The following is a 23668-nucleotide window of genomic DNA, read 5'->3' on the forward strand; positions in this document are numbered from 1 at the left end:
CAGACTGAGCATTTAGACTGGCGTGTCATGTAGGACACTCACACACAATGCAGCCTCTCTGTGGGCATATTATGTACATCACTCCCAATTAGTGTCAGCTCTAGTCATATAGTCATCTAATGACTGCAAGTTTCCTATCGGTTTTCTGTCTGTCTCCTTCGTTCATCTTGCTGTCTGCCAGTGGGACCAGCTGCAGGCCCTTTAAACGTTAATAGGGATAGTACAGTGGCTGCTGGTAGGTCTGCAGAATTGAAATGTTTTTGTTAATGCTGCTCTTTGTTATACAGGAAAAGTAAGAGACATCACTGTGGCACAAAGAACCAAGTCACCAGTGATTTCATTAATATTGGTTCAGGTCAAAAAATTGCCTGAACCAATATTAATTATACTAGAATTGAGGACGGGGCTCACTTTCTGCAGAAGTTCAGCAACATCTTGTATAGTCCAGGGGGTAAATGTATCAAGCTGAGAGTTTGCTGACGGGTTTGAAAAGTGGAGATGTTGCCTATAGCAACCAATCAGATTCTAGCTGTCATTTTTGTAGAATGTACTAAATAAATGATAGCTCAAACCTGATTGGTTTTTCAGACCCGCCAGAAAACTCTCAGCTTGATATATTTACCCCTAGGTTTCAGAAAACTCTGGGTAGTGCATTTGTTAATAATTAAAACCTGCAGATGTCTTTTGTTAGGCTAAACATAGATTTGTACAAGACACACAGGGGTAGACAAAATGGTGTAGAATCTAGGAGCTAATAGTAACTCTTAGGAAGCCATATGCGCTTTTGTATCCATAGGCATCAATAATATCATTGCTTTATATATTTGACATTCTTAACATGCCTGAGCTCTGCTTTACTGGTTTTGCTGCCATAGTAAAGTGAAATATTGTATCCAGTAGGCTTAAATTGAGTGCTGGGCGACATGATGATTTTCAGATGTCTGTTACATGGCTATTGGTCCTGGAGGCCATACAATACCCTTTCATTTTGAAAAGAAGTATTAGACCAGTCCTGATTAAGGACCTTCATACATCAGGATCTGCTTCCTGCTCCTGATGTTTCTCTGCTGTCTCTGCCAGTGATGCAAGGCAGCTTCTTGGAATCACAAGCCGGCAGCGTGCAGTTTCCTGGAGACTTGGCACCGCTCATTCTTTTATTCTTGCAGAGTCAGCCCTGACTGCGCACACTTTGACTGAAGCAGAACTAGAGCAGCTGATGTCTTGCATTGAATGCGAGAATACAATGGGCTGTAATCCCAGTGGTGTCTCCTGCGGCTCTGCAGATGTCCCCTTTGATATGACACACTGTGCCGGAAGCTCCCTTTTCCTGAGGATAACGCACATCCGAGCGTTGTTTAGCTAGCACTCTAAATGCTGACCAGCTTTACACCAGGGTAAAATCATGTCTATACAGCTAACATTATCCCTGATTTACTTTCTTACATTTAGGGTATCACAGGTGGTCTAATATCAAAACAGTGGTCATATGTTACCCACTCATCCTAGTGATCAAATCAGCCCAGACAGGGAGGCAACAAGTTGAGTCCATGTTCTTCCATGTCCGGTGGTGGTAACGTTGTTTTGGGTATACTTACAGCGTTTGTACATAGTGTAGTATTGTGTTCCCTTGACGAACAGGGTCTGTAATGCAGGGTAGTCCTCCATAGATATCGAACTATATACCCCAAGTCTACCAATATCAACAACACTGGGAATATTCTAGTAAGTGAAATGTATTTGTCCCTCTTTTTGGGGCATTGGAAGGTTGTCAGCGTAGCAAGATGAGGCAAGTCTGTACTGACAACCATTCAGTGTCCTGAGTTTACTTTCAAATGTCTTCCATCTGTCAGTCTGGAAGAAGCATCTGTTGCATCGCTGGCCGGGCTGGGTGTCAGTTCTACTAGGAAATTATTCCTTCTCTGTGCAGTATAACCCTAATATAGAGCTGCAATACCTTCGTTAGCAAAACTTTTTTTTTAACTAAACTAAATTTTGCTTACAAAAACAAATGTCTAAACTGCACACTGCATTTTTGGCTGAAGAGCTTTAAAAGCATGACGGACCTCTTTTGGACTATTTGCTCTACATTGTACAGTTCTCATAGGAAATTGCCATCTACATCCTCGCTCCTCCAGCACGATGCCGGCTAACTGTACCCAGGGTTAATGACAGTGGGGTTCATTTTACCCAGAATCATTTTTAATATAATTAACTTTTAACCCGTCTTGATGGTTGGCTGTATTTTCACTGGGGCGCTGTGAAATGTCTATTTTTTTTTTTCTCTTTTTGTGTGGATGATCTACAGATGTTTATATATCTTTCCGTAAGCAGGCTGCTGTTCCTTCTGTCAGAAACACACATTGTGTTATACCAGTTTCCTGCCCTTATAAATGTGTCTGTGGTAGTTTATATGGTGTAATCCTGTTTGAGCAATAGGGGAGGTGTTATTATATTTCTTATAAGACTACCAGCAAAAATCTTTCCCTCATATTAAACCGTAAGAGCTGAGCCTGTCTCTGTAGGTTTCACTCTGTATAATGGATTTACAACTACAGGTGGGCGGTCATTTTTTTATGCAGGTTCTCTGTTTATCTGTTTCCTGTGCAAGTCATGTGCAATAGCCATTATATTTTTTTTGTTACAAAATCCTAATTCTTGCAATTGTTGATCATGCATTTATATACGATAGTGACCCATTTTTAAATTCATTTTTTTTTTTTTTTTTTTTTCTTTAAGGCTGTAAAATTAGAAAGCACCTATCTGAACCGAACACGTTACATGGTGGTCGTATCAACCAATGGGAGGCAGGACACAGAGGAGAGTATTGTGCTGGGCATAGACTTTCCATATAATGACAGGTACGTCATGATTATTCCATTTAATATTCGATATAATGTGCCTGGTTTTGGATGTGTTGTAAGTGACTTCATTTATTAAGGAGTGTGTGTTTGTGTCTTCTACATTCTGCTGCACAATCTCATTCTGTCTTTATTATGTCACCCTACACTGAAGTCCTACTCTTATAAATTGTACTTGGCAAAGTCAGAGCGCTGACTGACAATCTCAGCGATAATTAGCGCTATGTTGGGTTGAAGAATCTGCCCGGTGCTGACCGCTGGGTTTACCAGTAATAGCTTAAGAAGTTAGTACCATCATCACCTTCTGTGACTAGAGAACCATAAATGGGGTGGGGGGTATGTGCCATTAACTAGTCCTATGACTTCCTCATTTACAACCTCATCAGCTTCTTGGATTCTAGTAGCTCTCCCTCTACCTGTTGGTACAATCCAGTCTAAAGCCATGTGACTTGCAGGCATGATGGTGAAATGTTCCGGTCACTTGCACTACACACTTTTCACGCAGGAAGCTCCTGTTTACTCTTCATATTTCTTGAAAAGCTTTTATGTCTTGAGGTTTTTTTTTTCCCTCCCGTTTTCTCTGGCAGCTGGAGACTCCACGTCCCACTTTCCAGCCAGTGGGAAAAGCAGAGAGCTGCTATGCCAAGAATCTGCAGCGAAATGTTGTTCATAGCCGTGCAGTCTGGTTGCTATGGAAAATATTTCGCTGCTTGTTTTGAAACCCCACCTGCGCATGGTGTAATATCTGCTACATGTTCATTTCTGACACGAGCTTGGCATGCCATGCCTTGGGCACCAGTGGATTGAGAGGGGGCATATTATATTTGTTGTTAAGCATGTTCCTAAAGTATAGCAACTGCTGTGTGCTCTGTTCTCAAGTACTGAGGTGAAAGAAAAGGTTGGTTCTGTCACCAGGGAGGGGTGGCTGTGAGCTGTGCCAAGGACAAGATCCCTCGGGCAGCGATATAAACCGATTTTGTTTTCCAACTGTCAAAAAAACAAGTTGATGAAATAGCAGAATATAATTTTTGGTAAACAGTTGTTTGTTTTAAACCTGTGCAGGTATCTTGCACTATTGGGACACAGTGCATATAATTAGAGGAAGCTTCTTGCAGCCTCCAACAAGGCACTTCCTCTAACTTTGACCACTGACTCATACATGGGCTTTTAGGAAGGTCACCTGCAGATTCCACTGTAGTTCATGGAATACTGTCATTATGGGGGAAGCTTTTCTCTTTTGCACATCACATATCAACTAATATTATTATTAATTATATTTTCATACCTATTAATGCCATATCATTTTATCAGATTGGAGAATATTAAATAAAATCAGTTTTCTCATCTTCATTTAAATGTTGTGTTTTAAAGTGGCTCATTGATTTAACTTCAGTCATTGGGCCTTTAAATAACATGAAAGTAGCAAGAATGTGTGTAACCCATCGCAACCAATCAGATCTCTGCTTTTATCAGTCAGGTGAAGTCAGATTAATGTAAGATGCTGGTTGGTCACTGTGGCGTACAGCACGGTATTGTGATCTTACTCTCTCCTCCCTTCTAGGCTTATTGATAAGGTAACAATATTTGTTGGGTTGTAATGGTGGTTTAGAGCTAAAAAAGAGGCCAGATCTGAAGCGAAATTAATCGGGAAGGATGACTGTAAAGCTTTCTGCGAGTTATGAAGGACATTTGTGCTAACCTGTCTTTAACCTGTGGCATATAAACTAAAAGCTGTCATACTCTGGCCTTGATTGCAGTGTCTGACAATCTCTAGATCAGTTATGTTTTTGTGTGGTCATTTATTGCTGATCTACCTACAAGTAATTGCTGTTTCTGGGTCGAAGTAATACAACACTCATTGCATCACATTCTAAATCGGCCAGCCTGAAACTTGGCAGGGCTTGTTACTTAAATAGGTTTCCCACAAAAGGATGGGTGGCTCTTTCTGAGAAGTCAGCAGTTCTGCGCTATTTATCAAACTGTACAACAGGCACATGGTTCTGGGAATCAATTTTTGAACAATTACACAGGTGTACAATTGACAATAACTGTCTTGGTATACAGAGCTAATTTGCTCTGCCTCCTTAATTGCTTCATATGCTCATAGGGGAAAATTACAACTACCCACAATGCGCCTCTAGCAGTTCAGGTTTTCAGGATCTTCTCCTAGTCGGGATTATCTGTAAGGAAAAAACTATTCTATTGGGAGAGGATCTGAAACGTCAACTTGTGGTGACTTTCTCCCTGTAGTGCCCACACTCACTCTTATATTATGTGTTACCCCATAGCCCTCAGAGTCTTTCTTCACCTGCAGATCTAGTTTGGACGGTGGGCACATCTTGTGTTTCAGATCTACACTCATTGATACCTATGTATATTTATTCCTGGTCCAGCGTGTCTCTCCTTAATGGTGGACATTATGTGTAATGACAGATTCCCTGAGCAGAGAACTGCATAAAGACACCAAGCTGTTTTTAGATCAACAGGTCGGGTTTCGTGGGCTTACAGGCCTCAATATTTATGACAGGTTTCTAGGTGGGTTGCTAGGCTTCCTTAATCAGTTCTCACTAAAAATATCCCTCGCTCCATGAGATGCCTTGTTTTCTTTCCATGCACTCATCACATTCACAGTGCACACAACTTGTGTAAATGACTTCTTCAGATCATTAAGGTGCACGTCACAGTAGAAGCTTTGTGTGAGGAATAATGTTTCCCTTAATCTGTACCTGTCGTCTATATGCAGTGGTGGCGGCCATTTTTTTGTGGCCTTAGCCAATTTTTATCAGCATGTAGCCCACTCAATTACTAGGAACCAGTAAAATCACTGAGGCATGAGGCACTTCATGCCTCTGTGATTTTTGAAGTTTCCTAGTGAATCAGTGGGCTGTAAGGCACACACAAGCTGAAGGTTTTTAATCAGTCTCCGGTATTTAACCAGTTTATCTCTCTGTGTTTTAGCAGTTCCTGTACCATGGGCCTTGTTCTTCCTCTGTGGAGTGACACCCTTATTCACCTGGATGGGGATGGGTAAGCTTTGAATTATTTTGTTGCACACATTTGTGTTGAAAATGGAAATTGTCCATCTGCTTCGTAGTTTGATCGGCTCCCCATAGCAGTCTGCATTCTTGTGCGTCCATGGTTGGCAATCCCTCAGGTGACCTTTTACTGTCCCCCAGCCCTGTACGTACAGTTCCAGATGACACTTAACTGTACCCATAGCGTTCCGAGCACTAGGATACATGGCTGAATAAAGAAGCCAGCTAATACATTGTGCATGCTGGCTAAGCAAAGGGGCTGTATTCTTTCCAACTGCTGATAGATTCTAAAGCAAAAAGCATTAAGTTCATGAGGGGACATATATATGTCATATATAATATATGAAGTATATTATTTAACGTGTCTGATAAATAAACTAAAACTGTAAAGGCTACCTTCTGCTATGAATAATTCCCATCTGTTTCTCTTTCTAGCGGGTTCAGTGTGTCCACAGATAACAGGGTTCATATATTCAAGCCTGTGTCTGTCCAGGCCATGTGGTAAGTCATGGATCTCTTCTATTACATACATCTGAAGTACAGTCAAATTTTTCATTGGGTTTTTTGTAAACGCCCTAATAAGACATTCTGGAACTAGCCGGATGTCAACGTTTATCTATACTCAGTCAGCATCTTAACTGTTTGTCTTTTGCAGGTCGGCACTGCAAAGCTTGCACAAAGCCTGCGAGGTTGCCCGTGCCAACAACTACTACCCCGGCAGCCTTTTCCTAACGTGGGTTAGTTACTATGAGAGTCACATAAACTCTGATCAAACCTCGGTCAATGAATGGAATGCTATGCAGGATGTGCAGTCCCATCGCTCTGATTCCCCTGTGCTCTTCACCGATGTGTAAGTTACATTGTTGCTTGGATTCTATGTACAGTTCTCCTTCCTGTGTGCACCTGACATACAAGGTTCCACTGCTTGAGACTTTGATGTGCACCTGGCAGCTACACACTGGATTCCACCAATATTAATGCACATTTGACTCTTAGTTTTACTAAGAACAGTCATCAGCGAGGCAGAAAATGATTCTGTGATTCCGCTGGTTCTCTGTAATTACGTTTTTATTCATATTTGTTCAGTTCTCCAAAATGAAGGCAGCAAGTGTTTTTTAAATGTTATTTATGGAGGTTTTTGCAGTAAAATTATTTCTTAAATAACAGTCCTAGATTAGCAGGGATTCAGGACTATGGACTTATTTTATATCTTGTACACACATGCATGCCTCCAGCATCGCTCTCCTCTGTCATAGTGATTAGTTGGGCTATTTTTGCAGTGGGTGATAAGACCAAGGAACGAAGGATCAAGGAATGCAAGTAGTGATTAGCTTCTTTCCAAAACCATAAATGGCTCAGTCCTTGGGACACACAGCCCATCCTCAGACAGCCATGGAAACGTGTTTCTGGGACATAACGGGGGAATGTACACCTCACAGAGCTTCAGTACCTGTCTGTGATAACATGGCTTATAGCGCACAGTGAATTAAGTGCTGTCCTTTCTGGTTTTTACAGCCCAACCGAGCGAGAGCGCACAGAGCGTTTGATTAAAATTAAATTAAGAGAAATCATGATGCAAAAGGACTTGGAAAATATCACATCCAAAGAGGTGAGAGGTTCACATATTTACTGGATAAATGTGATTGTTTTATCAGTGTGAAACAAAAAGAAGTTTTAGAACAAAGCTCAGTCTTGCTGAATATTTGTAATTCTTTTCATTCCTTGCATATAAATGGCAAGTGTCCGCTGTGACTGGGCCCCCAGCCCAGATCTTGGCCTCTGAGTCTGGCAGTGGCGTAGAATCTACAGGTAGTGGCCCTAATCAGGATAATGGTGTGACTTGGTGTGTCCCATCCTGCTCCTTACATAGCACCCTGCCAAGATTATGCAAGCAGGACATGTATTTTCTGAATATGCTGCTGTTGTGAATGGGATATATTGCTTTTGTTGGTATGAAAGCTCTCGATTGACCATTAGGAAGTTACCAAGAAACATGTATCTATATTTTTTATTTATTTAAGGAAAGCCAATGATACTAAGACATGTTTCAAAAACTTATGTTAACTTTGTTTGTTTTAATACATAGAGGTTTATTAGTAAACCACGGTGGATTCTGAGTGTTTCTTTTGCCAGGTGATGCCTGCAGTTGGAACACTGAATTATAATGAACATGGCGGCCATTTGCAGGCTGACCTACTATCCAGCTTATTAATTCACTAGTATCCTCACTGGCTAGAGAGACGTAGGTCTTGGTGATGTTACTAGTGAAATCTTTCTTCTGAATATTGGTTCAGACCTTTCACTGTGGGAGGGAGACAGGTCCACCCTAAGCCTCTTTCTATAGTAAACCCTAAACGATACCTGTAGTTCACCTGCTTGTACCGACTTCTACCATACGCCATCGTACTTACAACACTTTGCTTGTTTGTAGATCCGTACAGAGCTGGAAATGCAGATGGTGTGTAACCTGAGAGAGTTTAAAGAGTTTATGGACAATGAGATGATTGTCATCTTGGGACAGATGGATAGCCCCACTGAAATCTTCGACCACGTGTACCTGGTAAGCGTTTGCCGTGTGTCCAGGCGTGTGTAAGTCCAGACATGTATTTTTTAGGAATTTTGTCCTCCAGCAGTTTCAGTGGGTGAGCTAAATTAAAATTTAGTTTTTCTGCTATTTTTATTTTATGTGAAACAAATTCACAAGTAACAATTTCCCCATTAGAAACATTTAAGAAACTGATAAAGTTTCTGCATTCTTTGACGTATGTATTGCTTTGATATAAGGAAGTGGTTTTCATATACGTAAGTACAGCTCTCTGTCATGTATTGCTTCACCAGCATGTCCTCAGGGCTTACTGGCAGTATGAGTTCTTAGCCAAACTCTGTCAGCTCAATGTATTTGTTTTTGTGGTGAGATATTAAAAAACTTGCACTGTCGGCGGTGTGCACCGAGCACCAGTGTTGGGAAAACGATTTGCAGTAAAGCTGTGTAGAATACATGCTTCAGTTTTGCATTGGAAATTCTCATTTGAGCTCAGTAGTCTTCATCCTGCCCAGGATCCCTCATGCAGGTGACCTGCACACTATGGGGGGAATTCAATTCTGCCGCGAGTAACTCAGCGCTATATCTATTACGGTTAATATGGTCATTTTAACCCTGATTTCTGCTTGCGGCTCCCTGAGCTGCGAGCAAAAAACAGTTAAAAATTACCGTATTAGCGGTAATAATGCGCACTATTACCGTAATATTGGTAATAGTGCGCAGGCCGTGTTACTTTCGGCAGTAACTCGGCCAATTGAATTCCCTCCAATGTATTGGAAGGAGTTATTTTCACAATCGCAGAAGTCCCAAAAAACACAAGTGATACAAAGCAATAGTACAGTTTTACACAGCGTAACAAGTAATGCAGACCTCAACCATGCAATACGGTCCTACAGCTTTTTTGATGAACAGTCGGATATGCAATCTGGCTACATATGGGTGACTACATTGTACAGATCAAGCTGTTCAAGCACAGATTAAAGGACTGTTCTGTGATCCCACGTTGGCTGAAGATGGTGGCTTTGGAGGTTATCAGCTAAGCTCTTTAGGGCTTTCCCTGCACCCATATGGTGCATTTGGTCAGAGCTGCATTCACCATCTGGAATATAGTTCATCTGGCATTGTGATTAGAGTACATTGAACCCTATGGATAACGTGTCAACTGTACACAAAAGCATGCCATCTGTACACACGCACTTTCAGTGTGAACACTGGACAAACATGGATGCAGCACTTTCATCGTTTGCAGAGCCGGTTAGGCTACATTCACCAAACGGTGAACGCAGCTCAGAGTGAGTGCACCACAGGTGTGTACAAGCTCTTTCTGCCATGACGATTTAGTACCATTTGCATTGGATTTTGCACCAGGGCCAACATCAGGTCACAAACATATTGTAATAGACGACCGATTTGGTTAAGATAAAAAAAAATATTGAATATGCCGATCTGTGTACCACCAGCTTAACTGGTTTCTCCACCCCAAATTAACTTTACATTGATCTGACAGTTGGGTGTTTTATCTCGTCTAAAATAAACTGCAAGGACTGCAAAAGTTATCATTAGGACAGTGCCCCATAGCAGCCGAGGAATAACGTCTGACATGGGTACATTGCTGTTTAGCTTGGCCCAAAGAGCTCTAGAAGAAATGGACATCACATTATGTAGTAATTCAAAGCAACACACAAGTAATGATAATATATATATATATAATATATCTATATCTTACTCCTGTAAATACTATGGGAGACTTCTGAAGTTATTGCTTGGTTATTTTTTTAGTCTGTTCCTGTTGGTGGTTGTTAGTTAGTGGTTGTTATACTGTAAATTATGACATACATTAGTAAGCACCTGGAATTCCTGCTGCTTGTATAAAAAACATTTTTTTTTATATATCATAATTGAGGCTGTCATTGTAAAACACACAACCAACAGGGCCACATAATGAGTGATGTGAACATTTAAACTTTTTAAAATTTTTGATAGTGTGGTCATAGTTTACAAGATTGAGATGAAAATTGCAGTATAGGATAGATATATAGATAGATATATATATATATATATTGCAAAACGATTTTAAGTGAATATGCTAAAAAAAATATACTAAGAACCTGAGAATATACTATACTGTGTTTACTACTACATCTGTGGCGCCAGGGAATGTATGTAGGTTGATAGCTTGTATAAAAGCCCTTGTCCTTATATTTTACAGTGGGAGGTAAAATATCCCATATATTATGCCCCTCTTACCACCCCTACTTCCACATTACATTCCAACAGTGTATTGTTTCATGATCTCAGTGGAATTGAAATAAAGTCATTCCTGTTACAGCTATGGTTCTGGTTCCACTGTGGGGAATAGGAGGTAGCGGGGGGAGAGGCAGAGGACATGATGTAGGCAGTGCTGGTCCTTTCTTCTCTTCGGAAGAGCGGAACCCTGTGGCTTGTTTTATCACATCAGAGAGCAGGAAACAGAGCCAGCGTTTGGAACCTGGGAGAGGTTAATGGCAGATGACAGTCGGGCTCTCTAGGGAGGTTTAAACTATTTACACTGGAAGGACACTGATCTGCAGGTCTGGTAACAGGAGGATAATGAACTGCGGTGGAATCAGCAGGCATTGTTGTACAAGGAAGAATATCTTCAAAGCTGGGTCTTTGGGGGGTAAGAATGATCCTTGGCACACTCCATTAGTCCCTGTGGGGTGGGGGGAATACAGCCCCAAACACAGCGAAGTCTTTCCAGAGTCCACTAACAACATATAAACGGTACCATAGGGGAGAAAAAGCTGAAGTTTCTCTAAACAGAATAAGCCCTGACATCAGCAAATATAGAGCGAGCGTACAATAGCCTCTCACGTCAGCCTGCCTTCAGGTGAAGAGCAGGGTTTGGCTGCTTTGTATGTGTTCTGGTAACAGCACAGACTGGGACTTGTCTGCCTGAGGGCCCTGCTATTACTTGGCAGGTGTAAAAACAGATTTAAAGGTTTGCCCTGAGCTGAGTTTATGCCGATCACAAAGCTGATAGTGAACCGAGCCTCTAACACACCTGGGGGTAAATGTATTGAGCTGAGACTTTTCCGGCAGGTTTGAAAAAGTGGAGATGTTGCCTATAGCAACCAATCAGATTCTAGCTATCCTTTTGTAGAATGTACTAAATTCATGATGGATAGAAACTGATAGTTTTCCGGCTGGTTTAAAAAAAAAAACAATCAGCTTGATACATTTACCACCTGCAGTCTACTTTAAATGTGTGTGGCTTCATCTTTTCCTTAACGATAACAACAGGATCAAATAAATAAACATTCTGCTGGGTCAGATTGGTAAACGCCCTACCAATAAATCCCCAAGAAATTTGATTATTCTTTTCTGGCAAGGGTCAGAGGTGAAAAAAATTACACCCTTAATTTAGGTATTGTCATTTTATGTTCATCTAGAAATAATATTTTCATTTAATTTAGTATTCTACAGTATTTTAAAATTGTCAGCGTCGTTAAACACTTTTAATTTTTATTTTTGTTTTTTTTTAACCGCAAAATCGCTCTGTTGGGGTATATTTATATGGCTGCCACTACAAGATAATGTCTCTCTCTCTTAGGTTACATGTGGTCTAGCTCTCAACCATGTTCATGAGGAGAGTGTAATATAATCTGAATTGGAGCCAGTCAGTCAGTTAGCTCCTCAGTGGTCACATGATGGCAAAGGAAGGAGTTGAGTGAAATTCCAAAACACCTCTATTCACAGTGGCGCACGCAGGGGGGGGAGGTTTCTGAGTCTCCAGAAACCCCCCCTGAGCTAACTTAGTGCCCACCATAGCGGCACTGTCCTATACAGCAGCCGCGGCGCTGTCAAAGAAGCCGCAGGCACTTCTTTGACAGCGCCGCGGCTGCTGTATAGGACAGCGCTGCCGAAACGGAGCTCCTGCGCAGCTGCTCTCTCTCGTGACAATCCTGACAACCCTGCGTGTGCCCCTGATTCACTACATCATATGTGGTGACTGTGACTTGCCATGGTAATTATCTGTCACTTTGCAAACTACATACTTAACAGCAGCATGAAGGGGGGAAAAAAACTATGGAAGATAGAATAAAATGTCTTAACTGTTGCCAGAGTTATTTATGTAAAAAAAGAATTATAAAAGTAAAAAAAAAAAAAAATAATAAAGAAATATTTTTTTTCATGTGCAACGGACTTAAAACTCTGCAACTAAATGGAGAAGTAGGCGTTCCAGAGGCTACTTTTTCCCCTCAATCTCCTATGAGATCTGTTAAACGTGACTTTCGGAGGTGGAGGATGGTACCTGGTTTGACAGGTTGTCCCCCACCCTGTGAAGGACTCGGCACTTGGGTCCAATTACAGCCTGGAGAATGAAGTCATCGGTTTGCTTTCCTGCTAAGGTTCTGCGTGCAAGTCCTGTCTCACCACGTCTTTGTCAAACAGATACAGTCTACAGAGCTTTAACCCTTTCTCTGATATACAAATATATCTCCACTGTCCTGTCTCATACAGCTAATCATGGACCCTCTGTTGCTGTTGTGCTATATTCACCATACAGTGACGCTGCGAAACGGACTTTAGTTGGCAATTTATAAGAATCACTAAGTTCCTTTTCATTAGACTATTGTTGTATCATCTGTCATTTAGAATCTGCTTTGTAAAAGGAAGTGTTTGCAAGTTTAACAAAATTATTTATTTTTCCAGGGCTCAGAATGGAACGCCTCTAATCTAGAAGACTTGCAGAACAGAGGGTAAGCATATAGAGTACGAATGCAAGAGACGGCGAGAGGGGTGGGGATAACACAGTTTGAAAGTGTGTCAAATTAGTGTGCAATTAAAGATCTAGTAACTTCAATATCCAAGTTCCAAGACTGGGCACCCTCCTTCCCCAAGGAATCTGCTGTTTGTTGGGCCACAAAATTACTTTGCTACATGGATATTTTTAAACCATCGCTTGTATTTTAAGCCATTGGTGAAAACTTTTTACCCTCTCTCGTTCCTATTATCAAGAGCAGGACATCTCTTAGCCTTTTGCTGCCAGAGAACCTTTTGGCAGATTAAACTGGTTTTCTAGTCTTTTGGTGTAGGGGGAAACGTAGCAAACAAATGTCTGAGAAGGGGTCATTTAAGCTCCTGGAATCCTTCTACGTTCACGGCAGGATTGCTGCTAGTTCTGTATGTACTTGTGGGGTGACCAACAGTGTCATATGAATTCATCATTTTGTGTTTCTGCTTTTGAAACAGGGTCAGGTACATTTTGAACGTCACACGTGAAATCGATAACTTTTTTCCTGGCAACTTTGAATATCACAATATCCGAGTATATGACGAGGAAGGCACTGACCTGCTGGCTTATTGGAACGATACATACAAATTCATCTCTAAGGCAAAGTTAGTACATCCCCTTACGTGCTTTACTGTGACTTGTGTAGGAATAGTATTTTATATACTGTCATTGTGTACCACAGAGAAGGTAGAATATATTTGCCTGGGATAAGTCATTTAGATTATCTATATATAACATGTATAAATCCACACCAAGCAGACTTGTACAGGTTTGGGATGCTCGGGACTTTCCATAAGGGATTTATTCCTGTAATTTAAAACATAGTGCCGAAACAATACTTAATTACATTTAATAATTACTCGGGTCTTTTCATTCCCTACTTCTGGAATTATCTAATCATTAATTATTAAATTAATCATTAAATTGTTGTATAGAAGAGCTCCTCACAGTGCCCATAGAAGACACTCTGTGATATATGTGTGTATGATGATCTTTTGCTTTTTGGAGACTTGGTTTTCCCGTCCCTTTATTTTAAGAAGGAGTAAAGCAGGAATTGTTATAACTTTGAACAAGTCGCATATCAAGGCCCTGAAATTAATTTTAATACTGTGTCCTGAATTTAAGTGGTAATAGAAGGGATTTTTTTTGTCTTACCCACTGTATGATCTTGTATGCGAGTTTTTCCCTCGTGACCATTTTTAAAGAAATGCCACTTTATCAACTTTTTTTTTTTTATTACCTTTCTCTTTAAAAGTGTTTTTGCAGGAAGTGTTTCCATGTAATGTTGTCTTGCAGTGGGTGATACAGCTCTCATTTTAATGTTGACAAAACATTGACGTGTATGATCACAGCTTGGAAACATCCAATCACGTGTCCACATGTGTTTGTTTTTATGAAACAGCCAGGCTGCTAGAATCTGTTCCTGAAGTTCTAAAGCAGTTTTTTAATTCTGGAGGGGAAATAGCGCCCTCTAGTGGTAGTTTCCAATCTAACACTAATTTTTTTTTTCTTCAATAGTTGTTTGACAAATAACTTATTTTTTGTTACCCTACAGGAAACATGGAGCTAAATGTCTTGTGCACTGTAAAATGGGAGTCAGCCGCTCCGCTTCCACTGTGATTGCTTATGCTATGAAGGAATATGGCTGGAACCTGGATAAAGCCTTCGATTATGTGAAGGAGAGGCGCACAGTTACTAAACCCAATCCTAGTTTCATGAAGCAGCTTGAGGAGTATCAAGGCATTCTTCTAGCAAGGCGAGTTTCCTTTCATTTTCTGTACTCTCTTGGTCATGTCTACTCAGGCTTGCGTTAATGTGCAGCGATCACCTGCAGACAGTGGAAGCTGGGTTCATGATACAGATCTCTAGAGAACTTATGAACATTGGTTTAGTACACAATGGCAGCTGCCTCTACTGTGTATGTAATAGGTGCCGTTAGAAACCATTCTCACCGCAGACATTGTTTCCTGTCACTTGCTCACAAAGTAGGGAGCCCTGAGTGCAGCTTATTGGCTCACTGATCTAGTGATATCGCTGAGGCAGGAGGTATTCTGTGCCTCGAGCTTCAGTGACAACCTTACTTTCTAGTGAATATTTGCTCAGGCCATAGTGACTGTTTCCATTGTGTGTAGGTGACAAGTATGCCTGTATCTATAATTGAATGGAATAAATGTATTTGCATTACATAATATAGCAGTGCTGGTTTCATTAGCCCTCCCAACAGCTGTGTGCATGGTTTCATGTCTCGTGTAAGGCACCATCAGGTCTATGGTAGCAGTGGTTAGAAGAAGTACATATCCCAATCTGATCGTTACACTGTCTAGAAAGTACATGAGCGTCTCTTGTCCAATTGTATGGCCTTAAAATACAGGAGAGGTTCTTGTCCTTCAGCAGCATTGTGTAACACCACCTACTCTATCTTCTGTTATGAAAAATGCTGCTAGGAGAGCAACAGAGTTCATACGTCCGAATTGTCAGCGACCATTAAATAGAAGGCCACTTCTTTTAGTAATCCACCGGACTACCTGATTATTACATCTTTAAGATACCTGCAACCACCATATTACTTGAAGGTATGCAGACAAGTAAACTAGATATCTGTGAGCATGAGTTTTCAGTAAGAGCCATACTATATGGTATAACTTCCATGTAACTCTGGAGATCAGTTCCTCCCCTGTTGACATGTAGGACTGTCCTTTTAACACCTCTCACATTTCCACATCTGAAGTTCACTGTGTTCTTGTCTTCTGACTTTCCTGGAAATGTCCGGCCTTGATGTGACACACAGAACAGGTGTCTGGTCATTTAGCTTTACTCATGTGATTCCTCTCCACGTTTCAAATGTATTTGTCATGTGCAGGGGACAGCCCTGTGCACAAAGTCTCATACCAACCGCTCTTCAACCAGTTTTCTGTCTTTCATCAAAAGTTGTACAATAGTGTAACAATAGCACCGTCCACAGCACAGCCCGCACCTGCTCACAGTGTGCCAGCACTATACCTGCTGCTCCAAAGCGAACTGAGAAAGTGCAACATAGCACAACTTCAGTGCAGGGAAATTAATGTGTATATATACAGACTGTTATTGGCAGTGTGGCTTACAACATTTTCCTGTCTTTACCTTGCAGCAAGCAGAGGCACAACAAGTTGTGGCGTTCTCACTCCGACAGTGACCTGTCAGATCACCATGAGCCCATCAGGAAAACCGGAATGGAGATGAGCAAGAAGGACATTACATCTTCAGCTGAGCAGCTCTCCGATATACATCATTCCTTTACACTGGGACCTCAGACTGAGAACTGTCATCCAAACTGCCCCCTCAGCGGCTCCTTGTGCAACACAAAGCAAGTGCATTATGAGTTTACAGCCTGTGATTTCCACACTGGACAAATAGAGGACATTCTAAACCTCAACACAATGAATGGTTGTCCGGCACGATGCTGCTCTGAGTCTTCAGTTTTCCTGGACAATTGTAGGACTGACAGACTTACTGGAGATTACTCTCCACGTTCTGAAATGTTTACTAATCGAGCTGAGCTGCCTGACCTGACGCTGGAAGACATGGAGAAGGATGCACTGAAGAATGATGATAACTGTCATCTCCTGCCACTGCCACTAGGGGAGCTTACATCACACATTGATGAACTCCCAGAATCCCCCGACCAACCCTCTTTTACGTCCCAATCTGAGGATATGAGCGGCGACAGGATTGATTTCCTAAGTGCACTGGAAAAGTTTGTGGAATTATCTCAGGAGAATCGGCAACGGACGTGCTCCACCACCCGAGCAGATGAGCAAGTGAGCAACATTAGGAATGGTGTCCTGAAAGGTTCTTGGCCAGAAACTGGCATCATTGATAGCCCCATGGACAAATCGCGAGCTAGCACTGATGTCTGTACACCGCAGGCCTCTGAAGATTCATCTACTGACGAGGAGCAGCCAAAGGTAACATATATAACAAATTTTCATGCTCAGTCCTAGATGCTTTTTTCTTTCTTTCAATACACCACTCTTGATTACCTATTTGCTAAGACATATTAAGGTCTTTGCGTAAAGAATAAAGTAGGCAAAGGTCTTTCACCAATCATTTCATGAAAATATTCCATTGGTTGGAACATTTAGTTTCATACACATAGAGCAATGATTTGCTTATGAAACTGGCCACTTCTTACCTTGTTACTTCCCATTGATTCAGTGAAATTAAGTTCAAATCCTAATGATCCTAGAGTGACTTTTGATGCACACTTTCTTTATCAATATTTAAGTAGATGTGAACTTGTATTCTACTAATATATAATAAGATCTCAGTAATTGTTATGTAGTAATTGGTTTTTTTTTTTGTTTTTAGGAGGTCTCTGAACAAGTTATTGAAGGTCATCTCCCCAAATCACACTCTGAAAATGCAATATCTGTGAAAGAGATCATCACAGAGATTGAGTCTTTCAACCAGGGAGCAGGCCCGTGCCAACAGAAAACAGACAATCTGTCTAGCCAAGTACAAGCACCAAAGAGAAACATAATCCACGACTTGTCAATTGAATCTGTTTGTGAGCCAGAAAATAACTGTAAGGAGCAGAGTGAGGGCAGCATAGCAGCACCGCCACACGACAAAATTAAAGATCAAAAGTGCCGAGAGGAGAAACCGAGTTCTCAGGATGATTGTGAAAACTCAAGTGAAGCAGGCGACCATCAGGAAGTGCCGGGCCAGGCTCCCAAATGGTGCGCTGGTTCGGTCCGAAGAGCTACAATGGAATTTGAGGAACGCTTGAGGCAAGAGCAGGAGCAGCAGCACATCACAGCCGTTCCAATACGGAAGAATTCCAAAAACGAGACGGCAGTTTGTGATTCTGCTCCAAAATGTAGATTAGAAGACTCTCTGCTTGATCCTACAGATCACGAAAGGGATAAAAAGTTCCGAATAAAGGTTATAGGATTAGAGGCTGCGGAGTCTCCAAAATCTGAGCCACCTACAGATTCACAGTCATCTCAGCTTTCTGAGCCACATCCTGGGCAAGTAAAGCAGGACTCCAATTATTCAGAGCTTGCCGTAAAACTTAAAGCAGCCGGAAAAGAGCATCGGCCTCTTTTTATCACTGAAACTTTAGAGAGGAAAACTGATTCAACACAATTTCCAAAGAGAATAGAAGTTTTAGAGCATAACCTTGGACTTAAATCTTATGACGACAATGACAATGACATCTCACCCCATGAATCTGGAATAAATAGTGGGGAGTTAGTTGTAGAATCAAAGCCTTGTCATGACCTGTTCTCAGAAGCACCTTTAAACATTGCAGGTAGTTCCTCTACACATACAGAAAGCCTACCTTTACTTAGTCCTTTGAAATTGGGATCACCGGATGTATCCTTTATAATTGGCAGCCCACAGGAAGAACACAGTCTACTAACAGATTTTAAGGATCCGCATTTAATTAATCCTAACCTAAATTTGAATTTCTCAAGTTCTAATTACTTGTGTCACCCATGCTCGATTGTTTTAGAAGGTGCCACTGAAGAATGCACCAATACTGATGAGGATTTAGGTGTCCTGTCAAATTGTAGAGACCAAGGTGACCTTGTTGTGGGCCTTGATGAGCTGATGCAAAGGGAAACAGATAGTGCCTTGTCCCAGTTGAGCCATGAAGATCTTAACTTAATCAATAAACTTACTGAGAATATACGGGAATTACATGAGGTGTTGGATGTTTCCGCCTTCTCTTTTGGCCTTCCCCATAGCTCAAGTAGTGACAGCATCAAAGACTTTGGTAGCAACCCCGGTGTTGTCAAGCAGAGAGCTAAGGAAATAGAAGCACGGATTCGGCAAGCTGGTCTCACCACTCCGTCCCAGATGAAACGTTCTGCGTCTCTGGCCAAACTAGGCTGTTTAGAACTTTCTAAAGATGACTTGTCAGAGAGGGAATCTGTATCATCTGACAATAACCAAACGTACCCTGACTTGCTTCAAAGCTCTCTCCGGATTGTGCCAGGAAACTGTGACTCGGATTTGCAGATAAAATCGGAAGATCCACCGGAGAAGCTTTGCATCCTTTCTGTAGAGGCCTCCTCGGGACTGGAACCCACAAAACATTCTTTGGAACCGATCAAGACTGCAGAGTGTATTGTGAAGAGCAAGCCGGTGGAAAAGCCTCTTGTGCAGTATGCCAAAGAGTTTGGTTCAACTCAGCAGGGTTTACTTCTAAGTACTGAGTCTGAATTGACTGTGTCCCAGGAGCAGCTGCACTCATCAGTGGTACTAGACTCCTCAGTCCCGCTGATAACTGTCTCCCCCAGGCATGAACATGGTAGAACTCATCCTTTGAGAAGACTTAAAAAGACCAATGAGAAGAAAAGGACAACCAATCCACTATACAACACCATGTGATCCTGGGACATTTTAGTGTTTGTTTTGTCATTCTCCTAAAGGGGCAGGTGTAATATGTGAGGAACGTGCACTTTATTGGTTAATTTTATATATTTTGACATATTGTTTTACTGTTCCTGATGCATGTGTGGTATGGGCTTCCCTTACTCCTCCTTCTCTTTGTAAGTAGCTCCTGACTGCGCACATGTAAGTCAGTGTACAAATATAAATATATATATATATATGTTTGTTTTTTTAGTTTGTTTGTTTTTTTAACTCTGAAACCTCAAATATTTTGTTTTAAGAGATCCTTCATGAAAGCAGGTTACTGTTCCTAGTTAGTCTTCGGGGTCTGTTGCCAGACTGACAAGTCTCTCAATGCTGTAAGAAGCAGGCACACTTTCAGATGCTTCTTTCACACGTCAGATCAATGCTCTGCCTGAGGCTAGATTACTTCTCAATCCTCTCGGAACTTGTACGGTTCTTGGGTAGCCAGCCAGGGGTTGTCAGTTTGCCGGTGTTGCTATGTCTGAAGTTGCCATTTCTCTCGGTTGCACGGAATGCTTAACACGAATCTTAAATTATTATAGTTGTCCTACTTTATTTATAAAAGTCACTTTCTGTCAATTCATTCTGTACCCATTGCCTTTTTGGGATTAAAAGATGCTATTGGTAAGTAGGAATCCAGAGTGCCACGTGGCATTCTCCTACATGTTACCGGTTCAGCAAGATGTGTTTGTGGCAAGTCTAGACAATGACATTACAGGTGCTCTTACAGCAAGATCTCATTACTAAACAGCCGTCATGTCCCCCTTTCCTCCATTCTTGCAGTACGATGAACCATCCATCATCTGCAGATTATTACTTTATTTGAGAGGTGAGAGAATGCCACAAGTTGTCTGACTGAGCAACAGCCACTTTTACAAGAAAGTCTTAATGAGAAAAAAAAACAGAAAACCATTTATATTATATTTCATGTGTTGCCTCTCAAGGCTTTGACCTGTGCAGGGGAGAAAACATGACCATAATAACATCTACTATGGACTGTGCTCTTATTAGTTCTTCTACTTTACGGGGATTAACCCTTCATTACTTGAATACTGCTGTGAACCTGCAGAGTTTATGGCCATATATATTTTGCCTTTCACCTTTTTTATGATATTCTAATACTGACCCACTCTCTCTCCTGCTGTAATTCTTCACGCATCGTAAATCTAGTGTCTCCCAGTGCTGCCTGTCTATAAGAAAACACCCTGTAAATGTTACATAGTGCGTGTGTTTGATAATCGATGCAAAGCTATAATGTGTGTGTTTGGCCTTCTGGAACTGTTATGTCAAGTTTAAAGTTAGCGTGTGAAAAACATATTGAAATATATATATTATATGCTTGTGTGTCTGTGCGCGTGAATATACACTCACGCGCACACATACGTATGTATAATATATATGTTGTATATTAAACTTTTACTGACGTTTGGGGTTTTTAATAGCAAAATTTGCTGCAAACTGGAATACTCCAATGTAGTGATGTTTTAATGTTGATCATTTTCCTGTTTTAGCAGTTTTTGTTTTTTGTTTTTTTTATTTGCTGCTATGTTCAATATACAGAGAGATTTTTAAAGTGCAGCTGAACTAGACATGCCTGTGTATAATCTAAGGAATAACATTCACAAATATATTGAAGGACAGTGCAGGGTGAATTTCATTTTAGACTTGCATTTTAGGTTCAGCTGCTTTTTAATGGTCTTTTGGAACCTGCCAACCAGGTCTCTGAAAATAAAAACCTGTTCCGTCCCAGCTCCAAATCTAAGACAAGCCACACTGTGAGTTCTTTGCTAGCTGAGACCAAGACATTCCAACCAAAGTGTGAATCATTTTCTCTGGCCTTAGGCAAACTCCGACTCTCATCTGTTGTTGAACTATAACTTTCAGTAGCTGGCAGAGAAGGCTGGGATTTATAGTTCCCCAAAAGATTGGGGCCTATAGGTTATTTATATCTGAGTTACACAACAGTAATCCATACATCACTGCAAAATGTGCCTGCCAAGTTCTTTGGAAATCAAGAATGAAAATCCATCAGGATTATGCGATCAGGTTTAATATATTTTACATTCTTTTTTATTTATGTGTTTATTTTGAAATTGTGGTTAACATTTCCAATTCAGTAGACAGCATCCAATGCAGAGCACACATTAATAAACAAGTGGGAATCAGCAGTGGAAAGGAAACCTTTTGGGTTTGTGATTTCATTGGATCTATAGTCTTGTCAGTGTAACCCGGTCTTCTCTCTACAGAGAGAAATGTATCCACAGAGACTCTTGATAGCAGCTCACTCTTTGACAAGTGTTTTGTTTTTTTTTGTAAAATGTAAAACACAATAAGTTGTTGGGTTTTTTTTAAGGGCATTTTTGTATAAACGCTGTTCTTTGGTCTTTTACAAAAAAATACTGTGGTTGAGGAAATTTTATTGTTTACATTGTGAATATTAAACCCGAATAAACAAAAATATCCATTGCTTGCCTCGTGTCTTCTAAATCGAACGTATATTTATGATGCAAAATAAAACAGGATATAGAGATATATAGATAGTGATATAGAGAGATAGGGAGAGAGATATAGATATATATTTTTTCTTTTAATGTTCATAGATGCAAAATTTCAAATTTGAAGATTGTACAGTTCATTAAATAAACTTCTTTTTGCAGTATACCCATCCACTATTTAGACACTAGACATGCAAGGTGTTTTTAGCTTTCCACCTCATTCTTGCCCATCTTGGCTCTAAATGGGCTGGACGGGAGGAGTAATTTTAGGAGAATTCCCATGAAGTTCACACCCTTCTTGTTTTCTAGCTAAAATTCTCAAGTGTCTGCTGCATACAACCACAACAATGCTGATTATCTTTAAAGGTGCAGTCCAGTGGGTTTTATTTTATTTTTTAAACATCCCATGGGTTACTGTAAGAAGATGCATTGTAGTGATCTTTCTCTCTTCCCCCCCCCCCCCCCCCCTTCAAGCTCCTAGTAATGATTTGCAGAATGTGTCATTTCACGATCATGGCAACCACAGTCGTATGACCCATAATGTATTTAGCAGAGATCCTTTGTAACACCCCTATTGTCAGGATACATGTTCACGGCACAATCCACCATTCTCCGTAAAACTTCCTACATCTGTTAGCAAGTATATGGAGGGAGAGGATCAGGTGACTCCAAATGTGTTCCCACTGAGACTCTGCAACCATATCAGTCTTGTCCACAGAGATATTTTGAGAGAAAGGGAAGACTGAGGACATCCTACAGCTTCATGTTAAACAAGTACAAAGAGAACCCAACGTATAGATTCGCTGGGAACTAGTCACAATGCTGCCTTAGTGATATTACTATGGAATTCATAAGCACATTCTTTGTATGAATATTTGTTTAGTGAAAAAGTCTGTCCAAAATTAAGTTTTAAGCCCCCCATCTCCCAATTACCTGCTTGCTTTATTCCATCAGCTGCAGTTCCTCAAAGTTTGTGTGTCTGCAATCAATCTGTCCGGGAAGCCAACAGGATAAGCTGCAGCTCAGATAGAAAACATGTATGAAATGTGTCCCTGCCACGTACTGACATATATCCTCCAACATATCTATGAGTATGTAGTAACAGAGCATACAAACAATCAGGTGATACAGACGGCAATAGGCTTCAATCCGTCAAGTGCAATGAAAGGAATCGTCTGGTTGCAGTGATTTTGGTTGTTGTTCTTTATAAGGCACTGCAAGACTTTCACAGCACTGTACAAAATACAAACTGTAGACCATACAGCGTAAAATAGTACAGAACAAAAATGAGTAAATCAAGACTCCCAATAGCTCCAAGCATAGCTAGTACAGTGACGTTGGAGAACAAATGGTATAGAGACAGAAGGGCAGAGGGTCCTGCTCGGTAAGATCTTACAAAAGGAAAGGCAAACGGCAGGTACAAGACGAGCTTGTACAGGGCAGAGGGAGGTGAGAACAAGCATGGAGAAGGTTAGGTGGATGGCTGGTAGGCTTTATGAAACAGAGGAGGTTTAAGTGCCCGTCTGCAGGTGCACAGCTTAGGGGATAGTCGGATG

At 41.0% G+C, this 23668-nt stretch overlaps 1 protein-coding gene across 4 annotated transcripts in view; it reads left to right on the top strand.

Moving 5' to 3' along the window:
• The window catches only part of SSH2 (slingshot protein phosphatase 2), a 196049-nt gene extending 173966 nt beyond the window's left edge, over nt 1-22083 (top strand). For 2 of the 4 annotated variants that reach the window (XM_075196886.1, XM_075196884.1), the window contains 11 exons: nt 2737-2858; nt 5817-5885; nt 6329-6394; nt 6549-6743; nt 7409-7502; nt 8325-8453; nt 13131-13177; nt 13671-13817; nt 14768-14968; nt 16340-17156; nt 17560-22083. In XM_075196886.1, coding sequence (XP_075052987.1) covers nt 2737-2858; nt 5817-5885; nt 6329-6394; nt 6549-6743; nt 7409-7502; nt 8325-8453; nt 13131-13177; nt 13671-13817; nt 14768-14968; nt 16340-17156; nt 17560-19590 — 3918 coding nt within the window. In that variant the 3' untranslated portion in view covers nt 19591-22083. Of the gene's footprint in view, nt 1-2486; nt 2556-2736; nt 2859-5816; nt 5886-6328; nt 6395-6548; nt 6744-7408; nt 7503-8324; nt 8454-13130; nt 13178-13670; nt 13818-14767; nt 14969-16339; nt 17157-17559 lie in introns of those variants that run through there. The other 2 variants (XM_075196887.1, XM_075196885.1) reach the window with 2 other exon arrangements.
• The last annotated feature ends 1585 nt before the right edge of the window (nt 22084-23668 follow it).

This window comes from Mixophyes fleayi, chromosome 2 (genome assembly GCF_038048845.1).
Source record: "Mixophyes fleayi isolate aMixFle1 chromosome 2, aMixFle1.hap1, whole genome shotgun sequence".
Taxonomy (NCBI): domain Eukaryota; kingdom Metazoa; phylum Chordata; class Amphibia; order Anura; family Limnodynastidae; genus Mixophyes; species Mixophyes fleayi.